This window comes from Cyphellophora attinorum (genome assembly GCF_001299255.1).
Source record: "Cyphellophora attinorum strain CBS 131958 chromosome Unknown Contig2, whole genome shotgun sequence".
In the NCBI taxonomy this organism is placed as follows: Eukaryota; Fungi; Ascomycota; class Eurotiomycetes; order Chaetothyriales; family Cyphellophoraceae; genus Cyphellophora; species Cyphellophora attinorum.
This window is the reverse complement of record NW_017253230.1, coordinates 392275-414238: the sequence shown is the minus strand read 5'-3', so window position 1 is coordinate 414238 and position 21964 is coordinate 392275. Positions and strand designations below refer to the sequence as shown.

The window sequence follows — 21964 nt, the reverse complement described above, 5'->3', positions numbered from 1 at the left end:
GTATATTCAACCCAAAGAGAGACGCATTGGTCTTTTTAAGCCTGCGTCGTGCCTTTGTACTTTCTCGGAACAACCCATGTGTCTCTCCGAAGCCCTCTCCGCACTCCGAGGATCTGGCCGACTCTCCGAACGCTGTGGGAAAGTTTGCACACGTTTCTGCGCCGTGAGTGACCAGAATCCAGCAGCATAGTGGCAAGTCCAGCACATGTTCAGTCGCTCAAATCCCGCTTCGACTGTTCACCTCGTGATGCAGATCATCATTTTCGAACCCGAGGAATGGCAGGTCGCCCAAATCCTGCCAGAAGCCCATCTCCAGATTCCATGGGTCCGGACTCATGCGAAGCGTTGTATTGGCGCCTTCAGGGTCAGCAGCTTGTCTGTTGCAGTCATCGCTTGCGAGTCGAGGCATCTCAGACTCCCAAGACTCCAAGAAAGCCTGTATGGTACGCCCAGCGGTCGTGAGTAACGCGAAATTTGGTTCTCCGGAGCGAATCACTGTGCCTAGTTGTATCTCGGCCGCCAGAAGAGAGAGGTCGCGACAGACTTGGAAGCTGGGGTGTACGTGATTGCCTTGGGGACTCCAACCCCGCACAGTTGCAAGCAGAATGACACCGGCGGCAGGAAGGCCGTACTGGGCAATCTATCCATCATTTAGCAAGCGTCTCATGCGACGAGTTTGATGTCGTGCCCCCTACCTTCCATACGACACCAGATCCAGCATTAGCCAACTGATCTCGCTGGAGTATGCCCTCAACGACGAGTCCGAGGATCTCCTCAGCAATGCTCAGTAGGTCAGTGCTAGCATTCGTGAGGGACTTCATCTGGACAAAGCCTGCAAGAAACTTGAGATGCAGGTAGTTGAGGCGGACAGAGAGCAAGAAGTCCCGTTCGAACATGGTCCCACGATAGTCCTTCAAGCGAGAGTTGAGGCGGAATTGCGGCGGTAATCTTGACCATAAGTCTTCTGTTGCGTCGATGATGTGCCTGTCGCTAGATCAGCAATTTTTCGACAAAGACGGGGCTTCATGCGTACTTTACCCTGCTGTTGGCGCCACTACGGTCTTCTCCCATCAGGATCTCAAGAATTTCTTCCATTATTGACATACACATGCCCGACCACCGTGCCTCTGCGCGATACGACATTGCTACTCCTACGTCCCATCCTGTTGCAGGTGATAGATCCGCTGTATTGGCTGCTTCCGAATCCCAATCGGAATGGCATGATGGCAATTGCAATGAAACCGTTCGCTTACTTATCCTTGGCGGCCTCCCCAGGAATATCGCAAAACTCTTATCGCTGTTGTAGATTCGTGCAAATGCCGATCGCCGCAGTTCGACCAGGAAGTTTGGGACATCCGGTTTGTCGTCAATCCTTTCGTGATAGCCAAGGGCAGATACAGATGCGATCACATCGCCAAGGTAGCGCCAGGATCGGAGACCTGTATGAGATGAGGGTAAGATCAGGACGGTGGACTTCGTGACCTACTTTGATCTCCCGAGACATTCGAATGAACATGGAAATGCTCCCATTGCAAGATCAGCTGCAGATCGTTCAGACAGTCCAAGTCCAGGCACAAATTCACAACAGCATCGCACAGTCTCGTCGCCAGCCGACGCAGGGTGTACCGTGCTTCATCACTTGAGTAAAGAGGCGGAAACAGAGGTACAGCTATCGTCGCACCGACGCTGGCACAAAGGAAGAGCCCCAATGCCTCAAGTCGCACATTGGTACCGCAGATCTGCGCTGCAAAGTCCTGAAGAGTGGAACTGCTCGACATCTGTAAGGGACGCCGAGAGTTGTCCAGTAGACGTTCTATAAGTTCTTGTGGGTCAAATGATTGCGGTGGCCAAGTCCTCTGGAGATCCGTCACCGCGTCAAGACATGGTTGCACCAATGGCTCTGCCAAAGCCAGGTTCGCGCCTTTTGCGCGCCAGAAGTCCACGAGCGCTCTGAGTTCTGTCAGGCTGCTCAACGAGAGCAGTTTGCGCAAATCTGCTGCAGCCTGATAGACGAGATAGTTGGCATTAAAGCGGATTGTGCGCGAGTCTGATCCGATCGGCGGTGGTGAAGCTCTTGCCGCCGGATCAATATTAGGCAAAACCGCGTTCACAGACCGAAGCTCATCGAAGATTGTTGCGTGACTGGATGCGCCTTGATGACCTGGATTCGGGTAGAGGTTGTAGTGAGTGTCTTCGTGGGTAGGATGCTGTTGTGGTGGGGTGAGACTTCGCTGAGATCTTTGAATGTGTGTACGTGAAGGTCTTGGTTGATGCACGGAAGAAGATATTTGAGTGGGTGTAGATTGAGAAGGGGCCGCCTCACGTTTCCTCTTTGCAAATGGCGAAGCTCGATAATTGCAGAGAGACTCTCTTTCGTACTTACGGCAACGTGTGCAGGTGGGGTGTTTATGATCACAAGCAACCTTCGCCTTCCGGCAGGGGTCACAGGCTGGCTCCCTGGATCCCATGATGTTGGTCGTAGAGCCGATGCATGTAGCAAGGTGTGAAATTGTCTGATGACAAGAGCTCTTGGGTGGTGGTTTCCAATTCCGGAGTATCGGAGAATCGGAGTGTCTACCAGCGCCAAGCCCTGAGAAAGTCAAAGTAGCTGCAGGTCGCTGCGGATTAGGTATTCACGAAGAGTACATCAATCCAGCACACCACTCTCCTTGAGACCTTGCAAAAGTTCCGCCTCCAAGAATCGCTTCACGTCCACGTCCTCACTCAGACCCTTTCTCCTTCTCGTCTTGAGCACGAAATCTCGTGCCATACCCCTGGCATCTGCCATCTCCAGTGGCCGGGTCTTTTGCATCTTGTCCATCGGATCCCCAGGCACGGTCTCCCAACGCTCGAACACCATCTGGACGCTCGTCGCTCCTTGCGTCTGGATGCGCAGGTCTGTCTCGAAGCCGAAGCTATCTATCACTGGCAGGAGGGCTTTGGCGTGGTAAAGCGGTGTTCCAGCCACGGGGCCATCGGATACGACGTGCCCGCGGCGCTTCGTGAGCACATTGTAGAGCACGGATACGGAATCGGTCGGGCCTGTGACTGAGACGGAGTACACTGGTTCCATGAGGCGAGGCTGTGCCATTAGAAAGCTGCTGTAGACGGCACGGCGGGCGGTAGGAATGATTTGCCCGCCACCGCGATAGATTGGCTCACTGGCAAGATCCGCACTCGTGACGCGGAATTTGGCATTACGAATCGGCTCTTCGCACAAGGGGCCCTCGCGGGTGCCCCAGCTGAATCCCTGCTTGATGCTCTCTTGGACAGACTTGAGGAGTTTCTTGTCGGTTGTGGAAGGTAGAGTGTCGTCGCAGAGGATGTTTGGCGACATTTCTTCTGGCCCAAAAGCCCAAATCGAACGTGCCGCGAGCTTGTCCCAGTCATATTGTTCTTCGAAGAACTTGGCGACCTGCCGTATCGGAGAGCGGATTTTGACAACGCCAGACTCGATGGCTTGGGCGATGCCGTCGTCCAGGGGTTCGGAGATCATAGTGATTTTATTCTTCTTGTTCGGCGTGAGTGCGTAGCACATGATTGCGCTGGTCTCTGTGACGGTTTCGCAGAAGCGGGTGACTGGATCGGACACCTTGATGTCCATTTCGGCGTAGAGTGTACGCAGGTCGTGCAGAACGCAGTCCATATAGAGCTCGCCTGTACCAAGGACGATATGCTCGCCGCTTTCTTCGACTTTGGTGGTGACCAAAGGGTACGATTTGTTTATTTGTCGCAGACCTGCCAGCATCTTGGGGAGCTCGGACGGGTTGACTGGCTCGACGGCGATCTTGAAGACTGATTCCGTGTAGTGTCGGATCGGCGTGAAGATGTATGGTTCTTCGACATTGGGAGACACTACTGTTGCCGTTTTCGATATCGAATTGTCGATGCCGGATAGGAGGACCAAGTTGCCAGCTGGAACACCTGAGACTGGTATGTTGTACCGACTACATGCTAAGTGGACGGCTGTGATGGTAGCGTTCGCTGCATCCTCCTCATCATCGAGACTGAACGACTCGCCCAAGACGCGTACCGGCATGTCTGACGTGGCGGTCCCTGACAGGATACGACCAAAAGCATTGAAATTCTTCACATCTGAATCAGTAAACAGCTTCGTGATCTCAACGATAAGTGGGCCGTCAGCATCACACTTCAGCATAGCTTCCACTGCTGGCGAGTCCTGATTGTGAGGACCTGTGTAGTATTTCTCGACTTGCCGTTGGTTGCCCTCGACAGGTGATGGAATATGTGTTGTGACCATGTCAACAAAGCCGTTAGCCGGTCCGAAGAATCGGGCGCAAACAAGCTTGAGTAATACTTTCGCGTCGGACTTCAGCTGAGCTGGCTTCAGAGAAATGTTCAATGACGCTAGTGTCGAGGCCAGGTCCTGAGGTGACTCGCTGATCGTGTGTGAGTACAGCTTGTAGATCGGCTCAAGCACAAAATGCACAAACGCTCTCCGTGCGCCCTCCTCGACCGCTTTCCTCGTGAATTTCCGGCTACCGGGATTGAAGAAGATGTCGCCCCAAAGTCTGCGACCAAATTCGTAGGCATCGACCTTGGCGAATGTGTCGGCATACATCTTCGCGAATGAGGGTAGAGTGAATATCCAGTCCATCTCTGAACACGCAAAAGCAACGTTGCCCTTCTCTGGTGATAATCTCCTCTGCTCGCCTTGCCCGGGCATGGTGTTTTCGATGATTGTGTTGACTTCCTCCACCACATGCTTCAACTTGAAGTACGCGTCGGCTGGTGGCAGCTTTAATTCCAGGATCAAGCGATCCATTTTGTTGATCACCAAGACCATAGGCAGATCCTCTAACACGGCATGTTTGATCGCCTGCTCAGCACCGACTTGCACACCTTCCACAACATCGACCACAAGCACAACACCGTCGACTAGTCGCAGACTCGAGGCCACTTCGTCCACAAAATTGATATGTCCTGGAGTATCGATGATGTTGAGCAGATGTGATTTGCCTTTTGTTCCTTGCATGACCAGACTTATGGGCGCGCTCTTTATGCTGACGCCTCTTTCCCGTTCCAAGAAGTGGGTGTCGGTGTACCGCAACTGCTCGTCCCTCTTCTTCCCGACCTTTCTGTCCATCCTTTCCTGCAAGTCGTGTGTCTGCATGACCAACATATCCACAAAAGCAGTCTTACCGTGGTGTAAATGCCCTGCGATCGCAATATTCCTTATACCTTCTGGGAAGCTCAGTAGATCACTCATGAACTCTCTCGAGTAGTAAACTGGTGGCAGATCTGCCTCCTGCACCTGGAACTTCTTTTGCGCGACAGGCGCTATTATGGGCACAGACAGTGGTTGTGCATCTTCCTCCTGTACCATAGTCTCGACATCCTCGCCATAGACTTGCTGCGCGGTCGGGTAGTATTGCTTGTCTTCGTGAAGCACGACTGCGTTCGACATAGGCTGCTCGTCAACGTCCATGTCCCCGTTTGTCGCCGCTGGCTCTTCGGCGCCATCTGAGTCCTCGTTGTAGACATACTGCTGGCCCACCGCGTCGCCATCTTGGAGGCCTTCTTCCTCGTCGGAGGCGACTTCGCCGATGAAGTTTCCGAACTCGTCGTAGAGGTCATCCATGTCGTACTCGTGGGTCTTTCACGCACACAATGAGTGCAGACAGTTGTTCGTAGATTTGAACACCGGAATTCTTTCTTGGACCCCAAATTTGCGGAGCCTCGTCGGCTTGTCGCAAGGCTGTGTTGCTCGAGGGGATGCCATGAGCGAGACATTTTTGACTTCATCACTCCTTCTCACGAGAGGCCAAGTTATCGACCCTGCTAGTGACAATTTCTAGTCGGACACTATGACCTCGCAGTAATGGTTTCCCGAGTGCAGGTCCACAGTGTCCAGGCGCGAAGAAGCGGCAAGTCCATCTGCCAAGCGCACAGGCGTCCCACTGCTGCAGAGGGCATGTCTATATGCACCCAACACAAACCTACGCCATGACATCTTTGACATGTTTGCCGCACAAGGTCAGGTTTCAGAGCGCTCGAGCTGCCATGCTCGCGTTCCATTAAATATCGAACTAGATCTGAGTACGCGTTGTGCGAGTCAAGCTCAAAATGCGGGGACTCTCGCCGAGGTACGACGGGATCTCAGTTGGACAAGCAAGCCGAAGACATGTAAAACAGCCATCGCTTTTCATGCCCGGATTTCATCTTGACCTACATACGTTGCAGGGACCAAGCAAACAGACAACGCCCGACACTACTCCAGTCTGAGACTTCCATTGCACTCCGCCATGACGGTCGCAGTTGTTGTGTCCTATCCTTCGGCGGATCCAAAGACCGGAGAGCCCCTTAAGTTCGATATGGACTACTACAAGGCGAAACACATGCCTCTCATTGACAAGGTAAGGTCAGCAGCGTGCTGCGTTTGAGATTGTTGTACCTGTTCTGTCGTTCATGCTTGGTCATCGCCAGTTGAGCGTGTCCTTTGTTCTTGCGCCACTTTCCAAGTCACGAAGAAAGCATGAAGCCCACCATCTCACGTCTAGCAGGTCTGGGGAAAGCACAACATGATCTCCTGGTCCATCAACACCTTCGAGAATCCAGATCCGTTCACAGGTCAACCGGCTCCTTATGGCGTTCAGACCACCATTCTATGGCATAAAATACAGGACTTCAAGGACGCTATGGCAGACGAAGGTAGTAAACTCACGGGAGCAGACGTTGCCAACTTCAGCAACGTCTTCCCTGCGATCTGGACAGGCGGAACAGGAGCAAGTGGTGATCGGCAAGGCATCGAGAAGAACATGAAGGATTTCGTGTACGGTCAGGGAGGACTTTGAGGTTGATTGTAATGGAGCTCTGCAGATATTGGCGATCCTGTACTGTGCGCCAGGATGGGAGACCTTTGAGAAATACTGCTCACAAGTTGCAGTTACAAACGTCACCACAGATTCACCTTTCCAGAATTGCGATCGTGTTCGAAGGACTCTACGTGAATATTTTTGCTCGACGAGGGTTCAAGACCTTTCCCTATAGTTGTATACTCTGGACGACTGCCTACGCCGCTTCTACTGGTCAGAGCTGCTTTACGTAGTCGACGCGGCGAACTCATTGTCTCTGGAAATGGATTCAGGTAGCAGACGGGTCAAGCACGATCAACATAGTATGGGCAGGTATGTGATACGTCAGCCGGTCTGTAAATCAATCGGTCATCCGGTCTCGATTGAGGCTTCAGGTCATCCGGCTTCAGCTGATGCGGACTATTAAGCTTTGTACCTGCATGATGCCACCCGCGGAGCGGGGTCCCGAACACCAAAAAAGTTGGGAAAGAGCAGGAGCAAGAGCAACCTGCGGTGAGCACGAGGTCGATAGTGCTGCGGTGTCTTGTTTACTCAACAAATCCGTTCACTGTCCCTTCTATATCCTGCCCATCTTCCTCTTCGATATTGAGCAACCTGTTCTTCATACCTCACGTTGTTCTGAGTAGCCAAAAGTCCCGTTTCCCCGCAATTATGGCCACCAACGGCGAGAAGAACGGCGTGAGCGGCGAGAGACCTCGCATGCCGCCAGTCTATATTGTCGCTGCTGCTCGAACGCCGGTTGGCATGTTTCTGGGGTCACTTTCGTCGCTCACTGCTCCTCAACTCGGAGCGCATGCCATAAAATGTGAGTGTGGCAGCTGGCATTCCCCAACATTGAAACTGATCTTGTGGACAGCTGCTTTAGAAAGAGTACCAGAGATCAAGCCCTCAGACGTGCAAGAGGTCTTCTTCGGCAATGTCTTGTCCGCAAAGTGAGCTCCGACTCCTTCGGGAACGCCCAGTCCGTACTGACACACTGCAGCGTGGGCCAAAACCCTGCACGTCAATGCGCCCTGGGTGCCGGCCTCGAGAACACCACCGTCTGCACCACCGTGAACAAGGTTTGCGCCTCCGGCGTCAAAGCCATCATACTCGGTGCCCAGACCATCATGACCGGCAATGCGGACATCATCGTTGCAGGTGGCGCCGAGTCAATGTCCAACGCACCCCACTACCTTCCCACCATGCGAACCGGCGCCAAGTTCGGCAATCAGACTCTCGTTGACGGCGTTCTGCGTGACGGCCTGTCAGATGCCTACGGCAAGCAAGAGCACATGGGTCTCCAGGGAGAGGAATGTGCGTCAGATCACGGCTTCAATCGGGAGCAGCAGGACGAGTTTGCAATTCAGTCGTACCAGCGAGCACAGGCTGCACAGAAGCAAGGACTATTCGACTTCGAGATCGCACCCATCGAGATCCCAGGCGCGCGAGGCAAGCCGGGCGTCACGGTGGACAAGGACGACGAGCCCAAGAACCTGAACGTCGACAAGCTCAAATCGATCAAACCCGCTTTCATTCCCAACAATGGCACCGTCACAGCACCCAATGCATCCCCGCTCAGCGACGGCGGCGCCGCGGTCGTACTCGTCTCTGAAGAGAAGCTGCACGAGCTCAAGATCAAGCCTCTGGCCAAGATACTGGGATGGGGCGATGCAGAGCAGCAACCCAGCAAATTCACGACGAGTCCCGCGCTGGCGATCCCGAAGGCACTCAAGCACGCCGGTGTGAAGCAGGAGGACGTGGATGTGTTCGAGATCAACGAGGCCTTCTCCGTGGTAGCCCTCGCAAATATGAAGCTGCTAGGGCTGAAGGACGACAAGGTCAACATCCACGGCGGCGCTGTGGCGATCGGTCATCCCCTAGGTGCCAGTGGTGCGCGAATCGTGACGACGCTGTTGGGCGCGTTGAAAGCGACCAAGGGCAAGGTTGGCGTCGCGGGCATCTGCAATGGCGGCGGAGGCGCTAGTGCGTTGGTGATAGAGAGTCTGCTGTAGGAAAGCACTTACTGCGCGGAACGCCGAGGTGCGGGATGGGGCGCGTGGGCTGGTCTGCTGGATTGATTCGAAGCGAGCATGCGTGTATGCTGTACGATGGTCTGATTGGACTGGCGTGAGACCCTGTTACTGTACAGCTCCTCATAAACACATGCAGATTCAGTTCTCGTCTGTTCTTTGTCGCAATGCTTGTCCTTCTAGGATTTCAATCCTTCAAGCCACCCTTACAACTCCGGCTTCGCCTCTGATCGCAAAGCCTTGCAGCCCGCCCACCTTCCTGGCCCACCTGCTCCCTTGTCGCCCGTCTACTTCCTCCTCGTCCACCTACTTACCCCTCAGCCCCAACTGCCCATCCAACATCCTCTCCACACCCACCAAATCCGGCCCCAACACCGTCTGGCACCACTTCCCCCGATACGCAATGAAGATCGGCGTGTTCTGGATTCCAAACTTGATCATCGGGGCTGTCTCGGGCGTTAGCTCCATCTGGTAGAACTTGACTCGCTCGCCGTCGGCGTATTTGGAGTTGGCGGCGAGGAGCTGGATTTTGGGCGTGGTGCGTCGGCAGATGGGGTTGGCGGAGGAGGTGACGTAGATGAGGACGATGGGGCCGGTGGGCGACAGTCCGGAGGAGTGGGCGAGGGCGGCGGCGTGGGTTTTGGGGGAGGTTATTTGTGGGAGGGTTGGAGGGTATGTTGTCATGGCTGGTCTTGTAGTCGGCGGTGGCTTGGTTTAGTGATGACTTCGGGAACTTACAACGTGAGTGGGATCTCAAGGGCACTCAGGCTCTCTTGGAAGAGGTTGGCAAAATGCCTCCCGAGGCATGCCACATGCGTATCTGCGTCGTGACAGTAAAGTTCAGGATGTCGGCTCGAAGTATATGAGGGGGTGGTTTCGGCCTATCGGAAAGGCATTGAGCTGTTATGAAACCTATACATGTCACTTACTTACCCGAAAATTGCGTAGCCTAGATACTTGGTATTGCTTGGGAATCGACACGTATTCCGCGTGCGCTGTAGTCGACTTGGTGATGAAGGCTATGGTGGGCACGACTAACTCGGAATCTATCTTCGCTTTCGCTAAGTTGCCTCTGCCCGCAGCGCAGCGACAACCTTACGCGCTCCTTCCTCCCCACTCCTCAACGCTCCCTCCATATATCCTCTCCAAGTGCCGACAAATTCTGTACCCACAAGGCATAGGCCCTCTTCCGCAACCAATGGACTGTCTAATCTCCCGTCCTCCATCGCTCCCAAAACTCCCCTGCCCGGGACCGGAACAGGACATCCCCACCCAGCAAGCCCATCGTCTTGCCACTCACTTTCCATTTTGCCCCGAAACTCCTTCTGAACTTTTTCGTAGTCAACCCCAAACAACCGCCCAATCTGCCGCAAAACCTGCTCTTTCCTCCTCTCATCGTCATACTGCAGCCACGTGCGAGCCACGCCCGCCGTGATGAAACCAGTCAGTGCGTATAACCCATCAGCGTCGACTGAGGTATCCCGGCAGTGGTTGAAAGGTCCAGAGAAGGACTGTGCAAGGCCGCAGGACCCGAGGTCGCGCCAGAAGGGCGTGGCGAAAAGAACGATGTACTTCACGGAGACTCCGTAGTGGGTGGAGGAGACGTAGGCCGCGAGGTCACGGGGTAGGATGGTCTGAAGTGAGGGCTGGAAGTTGATGCGTTTGTAAGCTGGGGTGGGAATGGCGAGCATGACCTTGAGGGCGGCATATACTTTCCTCGTGGCGGTACTGACGATCCAGGTCTTGCCATCGTTTGCCTTTGAGACTGAGTGGATGTCGGCATTCAGTTGGAGCGTATCGGGCCCGAGTAGATTCGCCATGTGAGCAGCGATCGCGGATGTGCCTTCGCGGACTCGGAGGTGCTGGCCGCCGTGCTTGCCATCGTAGCGCAGTTGGATCAAGCCACCGGCGCCACGGGCGATCTCGAGGAAGGCGAGAGCAGACACGTCGGCTGCATCTTGGCCAAGAGTGCCACGGCACCAGACGTCGGCAGTCTTCACCGCTAGCGGGGTGGCTTTGTGGGAAAGGCACCACTGTTCGAACGTCATCGAGTCCACGCGTTGACGTTCAGGGGACTTGAATGTATCTGGGTTGAGAGATGCCGCTTCAGCGGTGTCTCGGATGTGAGCAATGCTGGCGCAATCCTCCTGCGAAAACTTGTGTAGATGTCAAGACCGCGACTAGGCTCACATGGTCAGGAAGATGTGCTCACCTGTGGCAGCTCTCCGAATGGGAAGAGATGGCAGTCTCCATCCACGTTCTGACTAGCTACTGAGCCTCCAATGTTCTGCACGATGGTGGTCAGGCCGAATTTCTGGCAGTAGAACCAGACTTGTGATTGATTGCTGTCATTAACCCAAGCGGCGCCCAGCTCTTGGAGACCATCGCCGCCCGCAGCGTTGGGCGCCGACCACGACTTGCCACCAACCCGATTGCGAGCTTCTAGGAGTTTCACTGTGTAGCCTGCGGCCTCAAGGTCCAAAGCAGCTTGGAGACCACTAAAACCTGCGCCAATGATGATCACATCTGTGGGTGTCGGCTGGCTCATGCTGAAAGATCACACCAACTGCTACCAGCGCTATCAGGCTGAGTCGGAGACTGTACACTCCGTCACGAGTTTGTACGCAAAATGTGTTGAGCTGTTGATAAGCGCAGGCGGCCTGCAATCAAGAGATGATTCCAGCAGTTACCTGGCAGCATGTACTTTCGGAGTGAAGATAGCATCAGGGTAATGGGTCGTGACACTGGTGTCCACACGGACATGATCACTTTGTAGTACCCCAGTAGGCATAGAACCGGTCCGGGCGAGGATGACTTGCAGGTATGCACCCAATCCGGCACTCCACCTTCCTAAAACAGCTTTCATCGGTCCCGTCAGCGGCAATGATGCTATAAATCACCATTTCCACAATGCGTTTTTCGGATCCCGGAAAGACCAACATTTGCAAAGTCGATATACTCACCACTTTTGACCAATCGAAAGCTCGTGGGAGTCACGGTCACGAAGAGGTGCGCGGTAATCCGTCGAATAATTGCGTCAAAAGGGTTCCACCTGAAGCTGGACAGGCAGTGTATAGGTCAATTGACCGGAGATGATCAGTGCAGTACAGCTAAATATCAATCCAATCTACGGGAACACCGGCCACTCAAAACCTCTGAGCGGCTTCCAGGAAATACATCAATGCAGGAATACCAACAAACAGCACACCTAACTTCCCAAGCCTGTGATGAGCTCACGCAGTCCCATCTTCAGTGACCCCTCCTCCGCCCAACAACTCCTTCGGCAACAGTCTGCTCTTCGCCGCAATACTCGCCGACAGCTGCGAGATTGGATTGTTCGCCAAAATCTCAAATACACTGACCTCACTCTTCAGCTCTCTCGTGATGAAGTTCCTCACCTCGACCGCCACCAAAGAATCAACCCGTAGTTATGGAGTGCCTTGTTTGTATCAATGTCCGCCGCGTTGATCATGATCGACTTGGCCAATTTCGTGACCAGGGCTTCCTGGCAGAGCTCCGCCGCTTGCACCACCGACGTGACAGCGCCGAGCTGCTGCTTGAGCGCCTCTAGCCCACCACTGTCTCCGCCCAGGGGGCCAGCGCTGCCGTCTTCTCGTGCGTCAAGGGAAGCGAGGTAGCTGAAGCGTGCGAACTTGCGCAGCCACTCAAATTCTCCACCCGTGCCGTCGACGTTGTTGAGGCGCTCCAAGCCACCGCTACCCGCTCCCATAAGCAGCTGAGCGGGTAAGGGAGTGGACGCGCTCGAGTTGTCATCACTGCCAAAGTATCCCGCCATGGCTCGACCAAAGATCGACATGAAGTACTCTGCCTTGACATGTATGGCACTCATGCGGTTGAGGTGGTTCTTCTCGTCATGTCTGGCATTCTCCTCGACCCAGCCAACGCCTGTAGTGATTCCAAGATCAATGCTTTGCGCCTTCAGGCCCAAGCTGCGACGATAGACAGCAAAGGCATCTTGAAAAGTGTTGCCAGCGGCATAGTTGGCTTGGCTGCGGCTGCCGAGAATGCCGGCGCAAGACGAGAGCATGATGAAAAAGTCCATGCCTTTAGGCAACACCTTGTGCAGGTTCCATGTGCCGTCGACCTTTGGTCGAGTCGCGGTCAGCCATTGCTCATACGTCATGGTGTCGAGGAGCTTGTCGCTGAGGACCATTGCACCTTGAACCAAGCCCTTGATCGGCGGAAAGGTCTCCGAGACCGACGAGATTGCTGTTCGCAATTGGTCTAGGTCGGCGATGTCGCACGCTAATGCTTCAGCCTTGACGCCCATAGCCCGTAGCTCATCAAGAGTCTGTTTCGCTTCCTCTTTGGCGGCACCTGAGCGAGAAAGAAAGATCAGGTGTCGAGCGCCGTGTTTAGCCATATATACAGCTTGAGAGCGACCGAGTCCACCTAGTCCGCCAGCAAGCACATATGTAGCGTTCGGGTCCAGAGCAACGGGAGTCGCAGGCTTGGGCAGTGCTTGAACCTTCGAGTCCGCTGAGATTTTCAGGACCAGCTTACCGGTATGGCGGCCTTGCTGCAGGGTTCTAAACGCTGCTTCCATTTCCGAGTAGTCGAATACTTTCACAGGCTCGACCGGCTTGATGACACCCTTCAGCAGCAGCGCGTGAACATTCTCAGCTAGTTTAGCGGTCTTTGGAATGTTGACTCGAGTGAGATGCTCCAGGTTGAAGCCCATGAAGGATCTGTTTTGCAGGAATGGCATCATCTCCACGCCAGTGTTGCCGTAGATGTCGACCTTTCCGACCTCCACAAAGCGACCAAAGTCAGCTACGCACTCCCAGGACTTTCGAAGCGCTTCACCCGCCAGACTGTTGACCACGACATCCACACCTTTGCCGTTTGTCATACGCATGACGCCCTGAGCAAAGCTGAGCCCACGACTGCTGAATACGTGGTCTTCAGCAATCCCGAGATCGAGCATCAATTGTTTCTTCGCTTGAGTGCCAACGGTGACATATATCTCTGCACCAATATGTTTCGCCAGCTGGATGAGTGCCTGACCCAAGCCACCAGCAGCCGCATGGATGAGAACAGACTCACCTCTTTCCAAGCGGCCAACATCGAACAGACAAGCATAAGCAGTCATAAAGACAGCTGGTATGGAACAAGCGTGTTCCATAGTCATACCCTCTGGAATGATCTGCGGAGCGGACTGATGGATGCGTGCAAAATTGGCACAGAAGCCGGTCAAACCACATGCGTACACACGATCGCCGGCTTTGAGTCTCGTGACAGCAGGCCCAACGCGGCTGATAACGCCAGCAACATCGACACCGAGCTGCTCATCAGGAATTTTTCCCATGGCAACCATGATGTCAAGGAAGTTCAGGGCATTCGAATGCACCTGGATCTCGACATCTTCGGCTCCCAGGGGCTCGTAGTACCTCTTGTCGTCCACAAAGTGAAGCGTGTCCAACAAACCCGGCGATCCAATGACGAGCTTGAGGGGACGGCCAGGCTGGAGCAGCGGCTGCAGCTCCGGCTTTGGCTTGGTATGCAGAGCTTGCAGATGATTGTTGGCGCGTACCGAGTCCACGTAACGAGGCACGTGAATGAGACCGTCTAATTCTGTCATCTCCCCTTCGCCGAGGTCTACCGAAGCAGTGAAGTTCGCTGTGAAGGCCTTCATGATGTGCTGCACGGTTTGGTCCATCCGTGCCTCGACGTTAGAGTCCAAATGGAGCTCGTGTAGGCGTAACACGTCGTCCTCGTTCATGGCGACGCGGAGTAGGCCAGAAACCATAGCAGTGTCTGGGTCGTGACTCGCGGTTGGCGATGTCACCCACAAGAGCCGCGCCGATTTGAGAATGAGGTTCTTGACCAGTGCAAACTCATCCGAGGACATGTTCGAAATCAGCTTGGCAGAAACCTCGCAAAGGCTGATGACCATGCGACTTGTAGATCGCTCAACAGCTTGTTGTAGCGGCAGAATTGTAACCTTGAGACCCAGGAGAGCAAGTTTCGACGACAAGGATTCCGCGAGCATCAACTGAGTCTTCGACCGCGTTGAAACCACGACCGCGACTTCTGGCTGGGAGAACTTCGCTTCTGCCGGCTTCGTTGAGATCATCGCAGTGAAGACCCTGTACGCGGGATCGACACAGTCCCCAGCTGAATAGTGAACGCCTGTGAAACCCGCATTGCGAAGCACAGTGTCCCACTGTTGCTGTCCAAGAAGTGGGCCGCCGGTGCGTCCATCTTCGCTGAGCCACCAGCCAGGCAGCACGCCATAGATGAAAGAAGCATGGTCTCTGCGTGGGCTGCATTCACCCAGGATCAAGCGGCCACCGGGTTTCAGAAGCTTCAGGCAGTTCTTTAGTGTGTGCGAGAGGTCTTTTGTCGCATGAAGCACATTGCTGGCAGCAACAACGTCGAAGGATTCTAGCTCGAAGCCTTGTCCTTCCGGGTCGTTCTCGATGTCCAGCTTCTTGAACTCTACAGCACTTCCCCATTCTCGGAGCAGATCTTGGGCCTTTTCAAAAAAGCCAGAGCTGACGTCTGTGAAGGTGTAGGACTCGAAGCGTCGCGGCGAGCCGTTCCGACCACCGAGAGTTCTGAGCACGGGCAGACTTGATCCGCCAGTACCAGCTCCAATCTCGAGTACTTTCATGGAGGGGTACTTGTGCCCGGCTAGATCGAACCAGTCTTGGAAGATGGCGGTACCGGACGCAAACCCATGCGCAGCGCTGTACGACTTGGACAGCATATCGTCTTCCAGCATCACCGATAAGGCTTGAACTTTACCCGAGATGATTGCTGGTAGGTTCTGTCCAATACAATTCAGAAGCAAGCCATCGTTTGGATTCTGGGCGCCGAATGATGCGAGGAATTGGTCCTCCGCTGTCTGATCCAAGCCAAGCCAGTCTTCTATACCACGCTGATAGGGGTGCTTCATCATTTTGGCGTTGCTGTACACTTCTTCCAAGTACTTGTGGTAGTAGGAGAAGTGCGGTGCAGTGGCACTCGTCATGACTGTTGCCAGCAAAGGCAAGGTTCGCTTTGCCCAAATAGCAGCTGCCTTGGAACTGTCCACTTGGTATTTCTTCAGAGCGTCGAAAGGCTCAACATGTTTGCGAAGCAGTCCCGGAGCGTTTTTGGTATCTAAGAAGCTCAGATCCGGCCGAAGAGCAACTTCAGAGCAGATCTGTGATTCAACGGCGCTGGTAAGACCAGTATCGATTGCGTCACCCGACAAAGAACCTACCGCGGTCAAAATCAGTCCCTTGACTGTGAGAGAAGCACTTGTCCAGGATGCATTGGCAGCGATCGTGTTCGCCAACATCCCCCTGTAGCCACGCTTGAAAGCATGGGTAATTGCTACGAACGACTCGCCCGCAGTACGCGGCATGTCGTAAGGAATGAAGATATTCTCAATCATGGTCGGCACCATTGCCTCCTTCATGTCGGTGGCGTCCCCAACGTACGCTGGAAACGAGGTCTGAAAGATAGCGTCTAGCACAGCCGGATGGACAATGCTTTCGGTCTCGACGTTGAAAGGCATGACAGACTTTGTGTCAGCCACTGTGATCGTGGTGCAAGCTATCGATGGGCCACTGACTATGCTCTCGACGCCCTGAAAGGTAGGTCCGTATGAGATACCAATGGCTCCCATACTGCTGTAGTGCTTGTCTTTACTCAAGGCCGTGGTGCATTTGGTAACGCCGAGTTCGTACGTTTTCTGCTGGTTGCGAAGCAAAGATTCGGCCTCCTCGCCGTTGTCAAGCTCTGACGCGTGAGGATGAACGAAAGCAAGCAACCCCGATGCATGCTCCGTGATCTCATTCTGTCGAGACTCTGTATAGAAGCTCCATTCCTGCCAAGCGGATGCCGTAGACCTCATGCCCGTCTTGCGAGGTCGAAGTTGCAGGAAGGTTTCAATGCCAGAATCGTCCGATGGGATGATCAAGGCCTGTCCGATACATATGTCGCGCAACTCGACTCCAAGAGTACTTTTGGTCTTGTCCAGCAGCTGTCGAGCTGCCTCAACCGCCGCGCATATCATCCCAGCAGCAGGGAAGATAATGTCTCCCTGGACCTTATGGTCGGCCAGCCAGGGCACTTCAGCAACGCGGAGCATATTCTTGAACAGTGGTTCCACATGATTGAAGTCTTCCACGGGACGGCCAGCGTAGTCCAATCTGCCACATATTGGCTGGTGGTAGTGTCTGCTCTGAGAACTCTCGTGCCAATACTGACGAGTATGATTCCAGGGGTAGCTTGGTAGATCCACAAGGACACTAGCTGCTTGCGGAAACCGCTTGGTAGAGTTGACTGAAGCAAGGTCTACCATGCAGCCCGTGGCCCACAGTTTGCCAACGGCAGCAAGGGTCGTTGCGGCAGCGTCCTGACCTCGCGAGAGCAGCGAAGCAACCGACACGCGATCAGTCTGGGAGATCTTTGTCAGGAACTGTTTGACTGCTCCCTGCAGGGCACCGTGCGGTCCTATCTCGAGTACACTGTCAATGGTGTCAACTTTCTTTCGGCGTTGCCGCTGCTGTTTGCTGCTAGTGCCGAAGAGTTGGTCCAGTGCACCGACGAACTTTACTGGCTGCGTTATGTTACGCACCCAGTAATCTGGTCCTGTCTCTGTTCCTGTCAATACGTTTCCGGATACTGTGGAGAAAATTTTGACTGATCCGTCGGTTTCCAAGGGGGCAATATCGATCAAGGACTCGCGATATTCCGCTGCGATAACTTCCATATGCGGACTGTGGTATGCATTTGTGACTTTCAGCATGCGTACAAAGAGTCCAGACGCTTGGAAGTCCCTTTCGAGGTCTTCCAGGACGTCTCGATCACCAGATATTGTCACATTGGTCGGGCTGTTCTCGCATGCTACCACGGCGACAGCTCTTGGTGGCAGCGCAGCAAGACGTTTATGAGCCTCTTCTGGCGACAGGCCAACTGAAAGCATAGCCCCTTTATGTTCGCCCAGCAAAGCCTTTAGCTTCTGCGACAGGCGACCACGGTGATAAGCCACCTTGAATGCATCCTCCGCGGACAAGGCACCGGCCGTATAGGCAGCAGCTATCTCACCAGAGGAATGTCCAATGACACAGGAGGGAGCCAAACCCCAGTGACGGAGCAACTGAACCATGGCAACCTGTATGATGGTGCACAATGGTTGGGAGAACTCCGGCTCGTTGATTTTGGTCGTGCCGGTAGGTGCCAACAGCTCTGTAGTGACGCTCCAACTTGCACCTAGCGATTTTAGAAGGCGTTCAGCCGAGTCGATGGCATCGGCGAAGACTTCGTACTGCAGGAGGCTGGCTCCCATACGGGCCCATTGCGCGCCTTGTCCAGTGAAAACCCAAAGCTGTCTTGGGACTTTGTTAGCTCGGTAGCTCGACTTTGATGCGGACTCAAGAGCAGTCTTCAGCTCTGATGCGGTGGAAGCTACAGCGAAGGACCGCCAGTGGAAAGCGCTTCGTCTTGTGCAGAGTGTGTACGCAAGATCATCGAGCTGCTTGTCGGTGGAGCGCCGCCCTGTGATAGCTGTCTCATCCAGGTAAGAGCCCAACGTCGTGGTCATTCTGGCTATCGCTCCCTGCTCTGGAGACATCAAAGCAAAGATCCTCTTGTGCTGGCTGAAGCCTCCAGAGAAGTAGTCTTGCTGCTGCTCAAAATTCTCATCATATGAGGTGTTTATGGCAGAGTCTTGGAAGGTGCGGTTAGGCGAGGGACTGCTTGCGATCTCGACTGTGTTGTGAGACCCGGGTAGGGCCTTGTCCCGGAGATAGCTCAGTGCGTCGTCCACTATAGCATGAGCGTTGGTGCCACCGTAGCCAAACGAGTTGATCGAAATGCGACGAATAGTCGAAGTTGGCCATGGGGTGACTTTGGTAGGAATCTGCAACTTCCAGCCTGTGAGGTCGATCTTTGGGTTCGGCTTCCTGAAGTCGTGCTGTGGTAGTATTAATCCTGACTCTAGGGAAAGGATGCTCTTGATGAGACCTGCGACCCCAGCCGCACCTTCCAGATGTCCGATGTTTGACTTTACTGAACCTATCGTAATAGGCTCAGTCCGCTGTGGGTCAGCACCGAATGTGCTGCCGATAGCGCGTGCCTCTATAGGGTCGCCAGCAGCGGTCCCTGTGCCGTGAGCTTCAAAGTAGGATGTACCATTCAACGGGAGCCCCGCAGCGTCATATGTTGACCTTATCAGGCGTGACTGTGCTTCGCTCGAGGGTAGTGTGATACCAGAAGTTTTACCATCTTGATTGACCGCAGTCCCACGAATGACTGCTCGAATAGTGTCACCGTCACGAATAGCATCGTCGATGTGCTTAAGGACGACTATCCCAACACCTTCTCCTCGAGCATAGCCGTTGCCACGCTCGTCAAAAGAGTAAGATCGGCTATCTGGACTCAGAAAGTGCAGTGCCGACAAACTTATTGGGGTCTCCGGTCCCAGCATGAGGCGCAGCCGCCTACTATGGCCGTCCTAGTAGCATTACTCTTCGAACGGATAGCGTCGCAAGCCAGATGCAACGCCACAAGCGAGGAACTGCAAGCTGTGTCCAAGGTGAGCGAGGGTCCTCTGAGGTCGAAGTGCCAGGATATTCGATTGGACAGAATTGAACTGCCGTTACCTGTAGCAGTGTATAGTGGCTTGTCAACCGGGTCTCGGCTTGATACGTTCTCGTAGTCGTGAGAGAAGCTTCCCATGTAGCAAGCCATGTCAGAGCCTGCAAGGTCAGATGTCCGAAGACCAGCATTTTCCAGACCTTCGTATGCAACCTCGAGTAACAAGCGCTGCTGCGGATCCATAGCAGCGGCTTCTGTGGCGGTTGTCGAGACTTCAAAGAATTAGTCCAGGCCTGAGAAGGCGGGTTGCAGCACTTACAAAATGGAGCGTCCCAGTTGGCTGGGTTTTCTTTCAGGAAATAGCCACCTCTCGCAACTATTGTTCCTTTGTGGCCATGCGAGGGGTGGTAATATGCGTCGATGTCGAAACGCTCTTTCGGCACTTCTGACCAGGCGCTGTCTCCTTTCTTCAGCATTTCAAAGAAGGACTCGGGAGAGGTTGCGTCCCCCGGAAAGCGACATGACATGCCGATGACCGCGACATCGTCGCTTGAGGATTGGGGTGTACCACGCATGGTCAATACTGCTGGCACAGGCCAGCAAGGTATTGATCTTCACAGTACAGTAGAAACGAGCGAATGGACGAGGGATTAACGAAGCAGGAAACCAGTCCGATAGGGACTATGAGTGTAGTAGGAGCCATATACCCAACTGCAGCATTTCATACTATACACCCACTCTCCTGAAGGGGGTGATGTACCAGAACCGAAGGGTCCAACGGCGGCCAATCTCAGACACGTACCCGGTCTTAGTCCCGACATCCGTCGTTCGTTCTTCCTCGAAGAGCCTAGAATAGTTCTGTGTTTGAACGAACCCTGCTCGGTTGATAGAGATCTCGCAGCTCCGGCTAGACGACAGCTAGCCACTTCCTCCCTTGGGCGTCGATGGGGCACAACATGAGGTCCAAATTCATTGCAAGCCAGACCCTGAGAGGAAGTGATAGTCGAGCAAGGCTGTCCCACAGGCTCCTGGTAAAGTCTGTAGTTGTGGGGCTCGGTACATATTACTTGCGGCCGTATCATCTTCACTAATGTACCTGCTGTGCGAGCGGCGGTAGCAGTCGCATGCTTCGACGAACTCAATCATCTGGGCGGAAATGAGTGATTGTAGATTGCATAATAATGGACGCTGTGCGTGGACCGCACAATCCTTCGCATCTGTACCCGACAATCACAAACAGCTTGCTAACAATAGGCTTGAGGCGTCACTGGTGATTTGGGCCGCACGAGAATATCTTGACAACGGCAGGCGAGCTACGTTGCGGTTCCTCGTGCATCGTGATGTGAAAGACCAACGCTGTTGGCAGAGGCGGCTATGAGCAGTCTTCGTGGCCTGCGACTTGACGCGCGCAAGTCGATGGTAAGAGGCTGCCGCAGGTTGTCCCTTTGCTGCCGGGTGGCACTTTTGCTGATGACTTGCATGACGCTTGGAAGAATGAGGTTCGCGGACTTCTTGCGCTAGACCACTTGAAGTAATGTGAAGTCCCTGAGTCGCTCTTGCGCTACCAGCTGAGGCTATGGCGTTCGTAACACGCGGGGATTGAGTAAGGTTCCCAATCGAGTGGCTTTGGCATGAGCTGTGTTGCCTACCTAGGTAGTTTATAACTCAATGCAGTATGGTGCAAGGAGTGTTTTGAGAAACGTAACGTGTTTGCAGGGATGAGGAAGCTTAGCGAAAGCTTGGGCTTGTCCGGAGAACCTCGACCGGAGGGTCTCGACCGCATCCATCGTACAAAGATGTGTCCTCGCGAGGCACAATGTAAAAGGACCTGCAGTCAACTCGAGGGTGTGACCAATAATTCGCCAGATTTACGTCTGACCTGATTGGCCAGTCTAATCGAGCAACTTAAGTTTATACTGAGCTTCGACCAAGCTTTGTTGCTTTTCGGCAACTTGCAACCCTGTCTTGAGGCTTCTGATCATCCCCTGCCTGCAAGCCCGGGCTCAGGAAGCTGTCCGCTCTGGTCTACCATTGACTGTGAGGCAACTATCTCAGACGGACTCCACACAGCTGCCTTCCCGAGTTGCTGTTCCATGTCCGCACATAATAGATGCTCGTATCGGCGAGTGAACGAAACTTAGCTCACATGCCTCGTCGCAAGGTTATTGTGGCTGAGCTGGATCGGAGCGCAGCCAGACACTATTCATCCGTCTCACGTGCTGCAGTCCGCTCATTCGGCTCTGGAGGGAGTCGATGACGGACTGTTCAGAAGCTAGCCAAGGTGCAGCGAGCAGAAGGGACAGCTCACAACCGTTCGTTCACTGACAGTTGTAGGGCAACCATTTGATACAGGGCCCGAGTTCCAACACTAGTCGCACTGACTTTGAAGGGTTGACTGACCTTATCAAGCCCAGCGAAGCAATACTGCACAAGTGATTCAGCGACAGTGGTCTTTCAATGTCTGCAGAGCGACCCCTGAGCACGTACCATGATTCACCAAGCAAACGGCCACCATCTGTCGCGATCAATGTGCCGATTTACGGACACGGTCTTAACGATGTC

General features: G+C 54.1%; 7 protein-coding genes across 7 annotated transcripts; 2 read left to right on the top strand and 5 right to left on the bottom strand.

The window, feature by feature from the left end:
- Positions 1–217: 217 nt before the first annotated feature.
- On the bottom strand, positions 218–1095 carry AB675_2451 (uncharacterized protein; the record flags this gene model as incomplete). Its single annotated transcript, XM_018142424.1, has 3 exons — positions 218–640; positions 696–984; positions 1034–1095. 3 exons carry the CDS (start codon positions 1093–1095, stop codon positions 218–220), a joined length of 774 nt encoding a protein of 257 aa, XP_018004838.1.
- A 1552-nt stretch (positions 1096–2647) lies between these two features.
- AB675_2450 (uncharacterized protein) lies at positions 2648–5602 on the bottom strand (the record flags this gene model as incomplete). The annotated part of the gene is made up of 1 exon (XM_018142423.1): positions 2648–5602. One exon carries the CDS (start codon positions 5600–5602, stop codon positions 2648–2650), a length of 2955 nt encoding a protein of 984 aa, XP_018004764.1.
- Positions 5603–6266: 664 nt separating this feature from the next.
- On the top strand, positions 6267–6815 carry AB675_2449 (uncharacterized protein; the record flags this gene model as incomplete). The annotated part of the gene is made up of 2 exons (XM_018142421.1): positions 6267–6377; positions 6525–6815. The coding sequence occupies 2 exons, from the start codon at positions 6267–6269 to the stop codon at positions 6813–6815; spliced, it is 402 nt and encodes a 133-aa protein (XP_018005192.1).
- Positions 6816–7487: 672 nt separating this feature from the next.
- Positions 7488–8830, top strand: AB675_2448 (Acetyl-CoA acetyltransferase; the record flags this gene model as incomplete). Its single annotated transcript, XM_018142420.1, has 3 exons — positions 7488–7641; positions 7693–7768; positions 7819–8830. 3 exons carry the CDS (start codon positions 7488–7490, stop codon positions 8828–8830), a joined length of 1242 nt encoding a protein of 413 aa, XP_018004961.1.
- A 324-nt stretch (positions 8831–9154) lies between these two features.
- AB675_2447 (uncharacterized protein) lies at positions 9155–9532 on the bottom strand (the record flags this gene model as incomplete). Its single annotated transcript, XM_018142419.1, has 1 exon — positions 9155–9532. The coding sequence occupies one exon, from the start codon at positions 9530–9532 to the stop codon at positions 9155–9157; it is 378 nt and encodes a 125-aa protein (XP_018005264.1).
- A 377-nt stretch (positions 9533–9909) lies between these two features.
- AB675_2446 (putative flavin-containing monoamine oxidase A) lies at positions 9910–11396 on the bottom strand (the record flags this gene model as incomplete). Its single annotated transcript, XM_018142418.1, has 2 exons — positions 9910–11004; positions 11061–11396. The coding sequence occupies 2 exons, from the start codon at positions 11394–11396 to the stop codon at positions 9910–9912; spliced, it is 1431 nt and encodes a 476-aa protein (XP_018005041.1).
- Positions 11397–12242: 846 nt separating this feature from the next.
- On the bottom strand, positions 12243–19977 carry AB675_2445 (Lovastatin diketide synthase LovF; the record flags this gene model as incomplete). The annotated part of the gene is made up of 3 exons (XM_018142417.1): positions 12243–19319; positions 19514–19674; positions 19722–19977. The coding sequence occupies 3 exons, from the start codon at positions 19975–19977 to the stop codon at positions 12243–12245; spliced, it is 7494 nt and encodes a 2497-aa protein (XP_018005139.1).
- Between the last annotated feature and the right edge of the window lie 1987 nt (positions 19978–21964).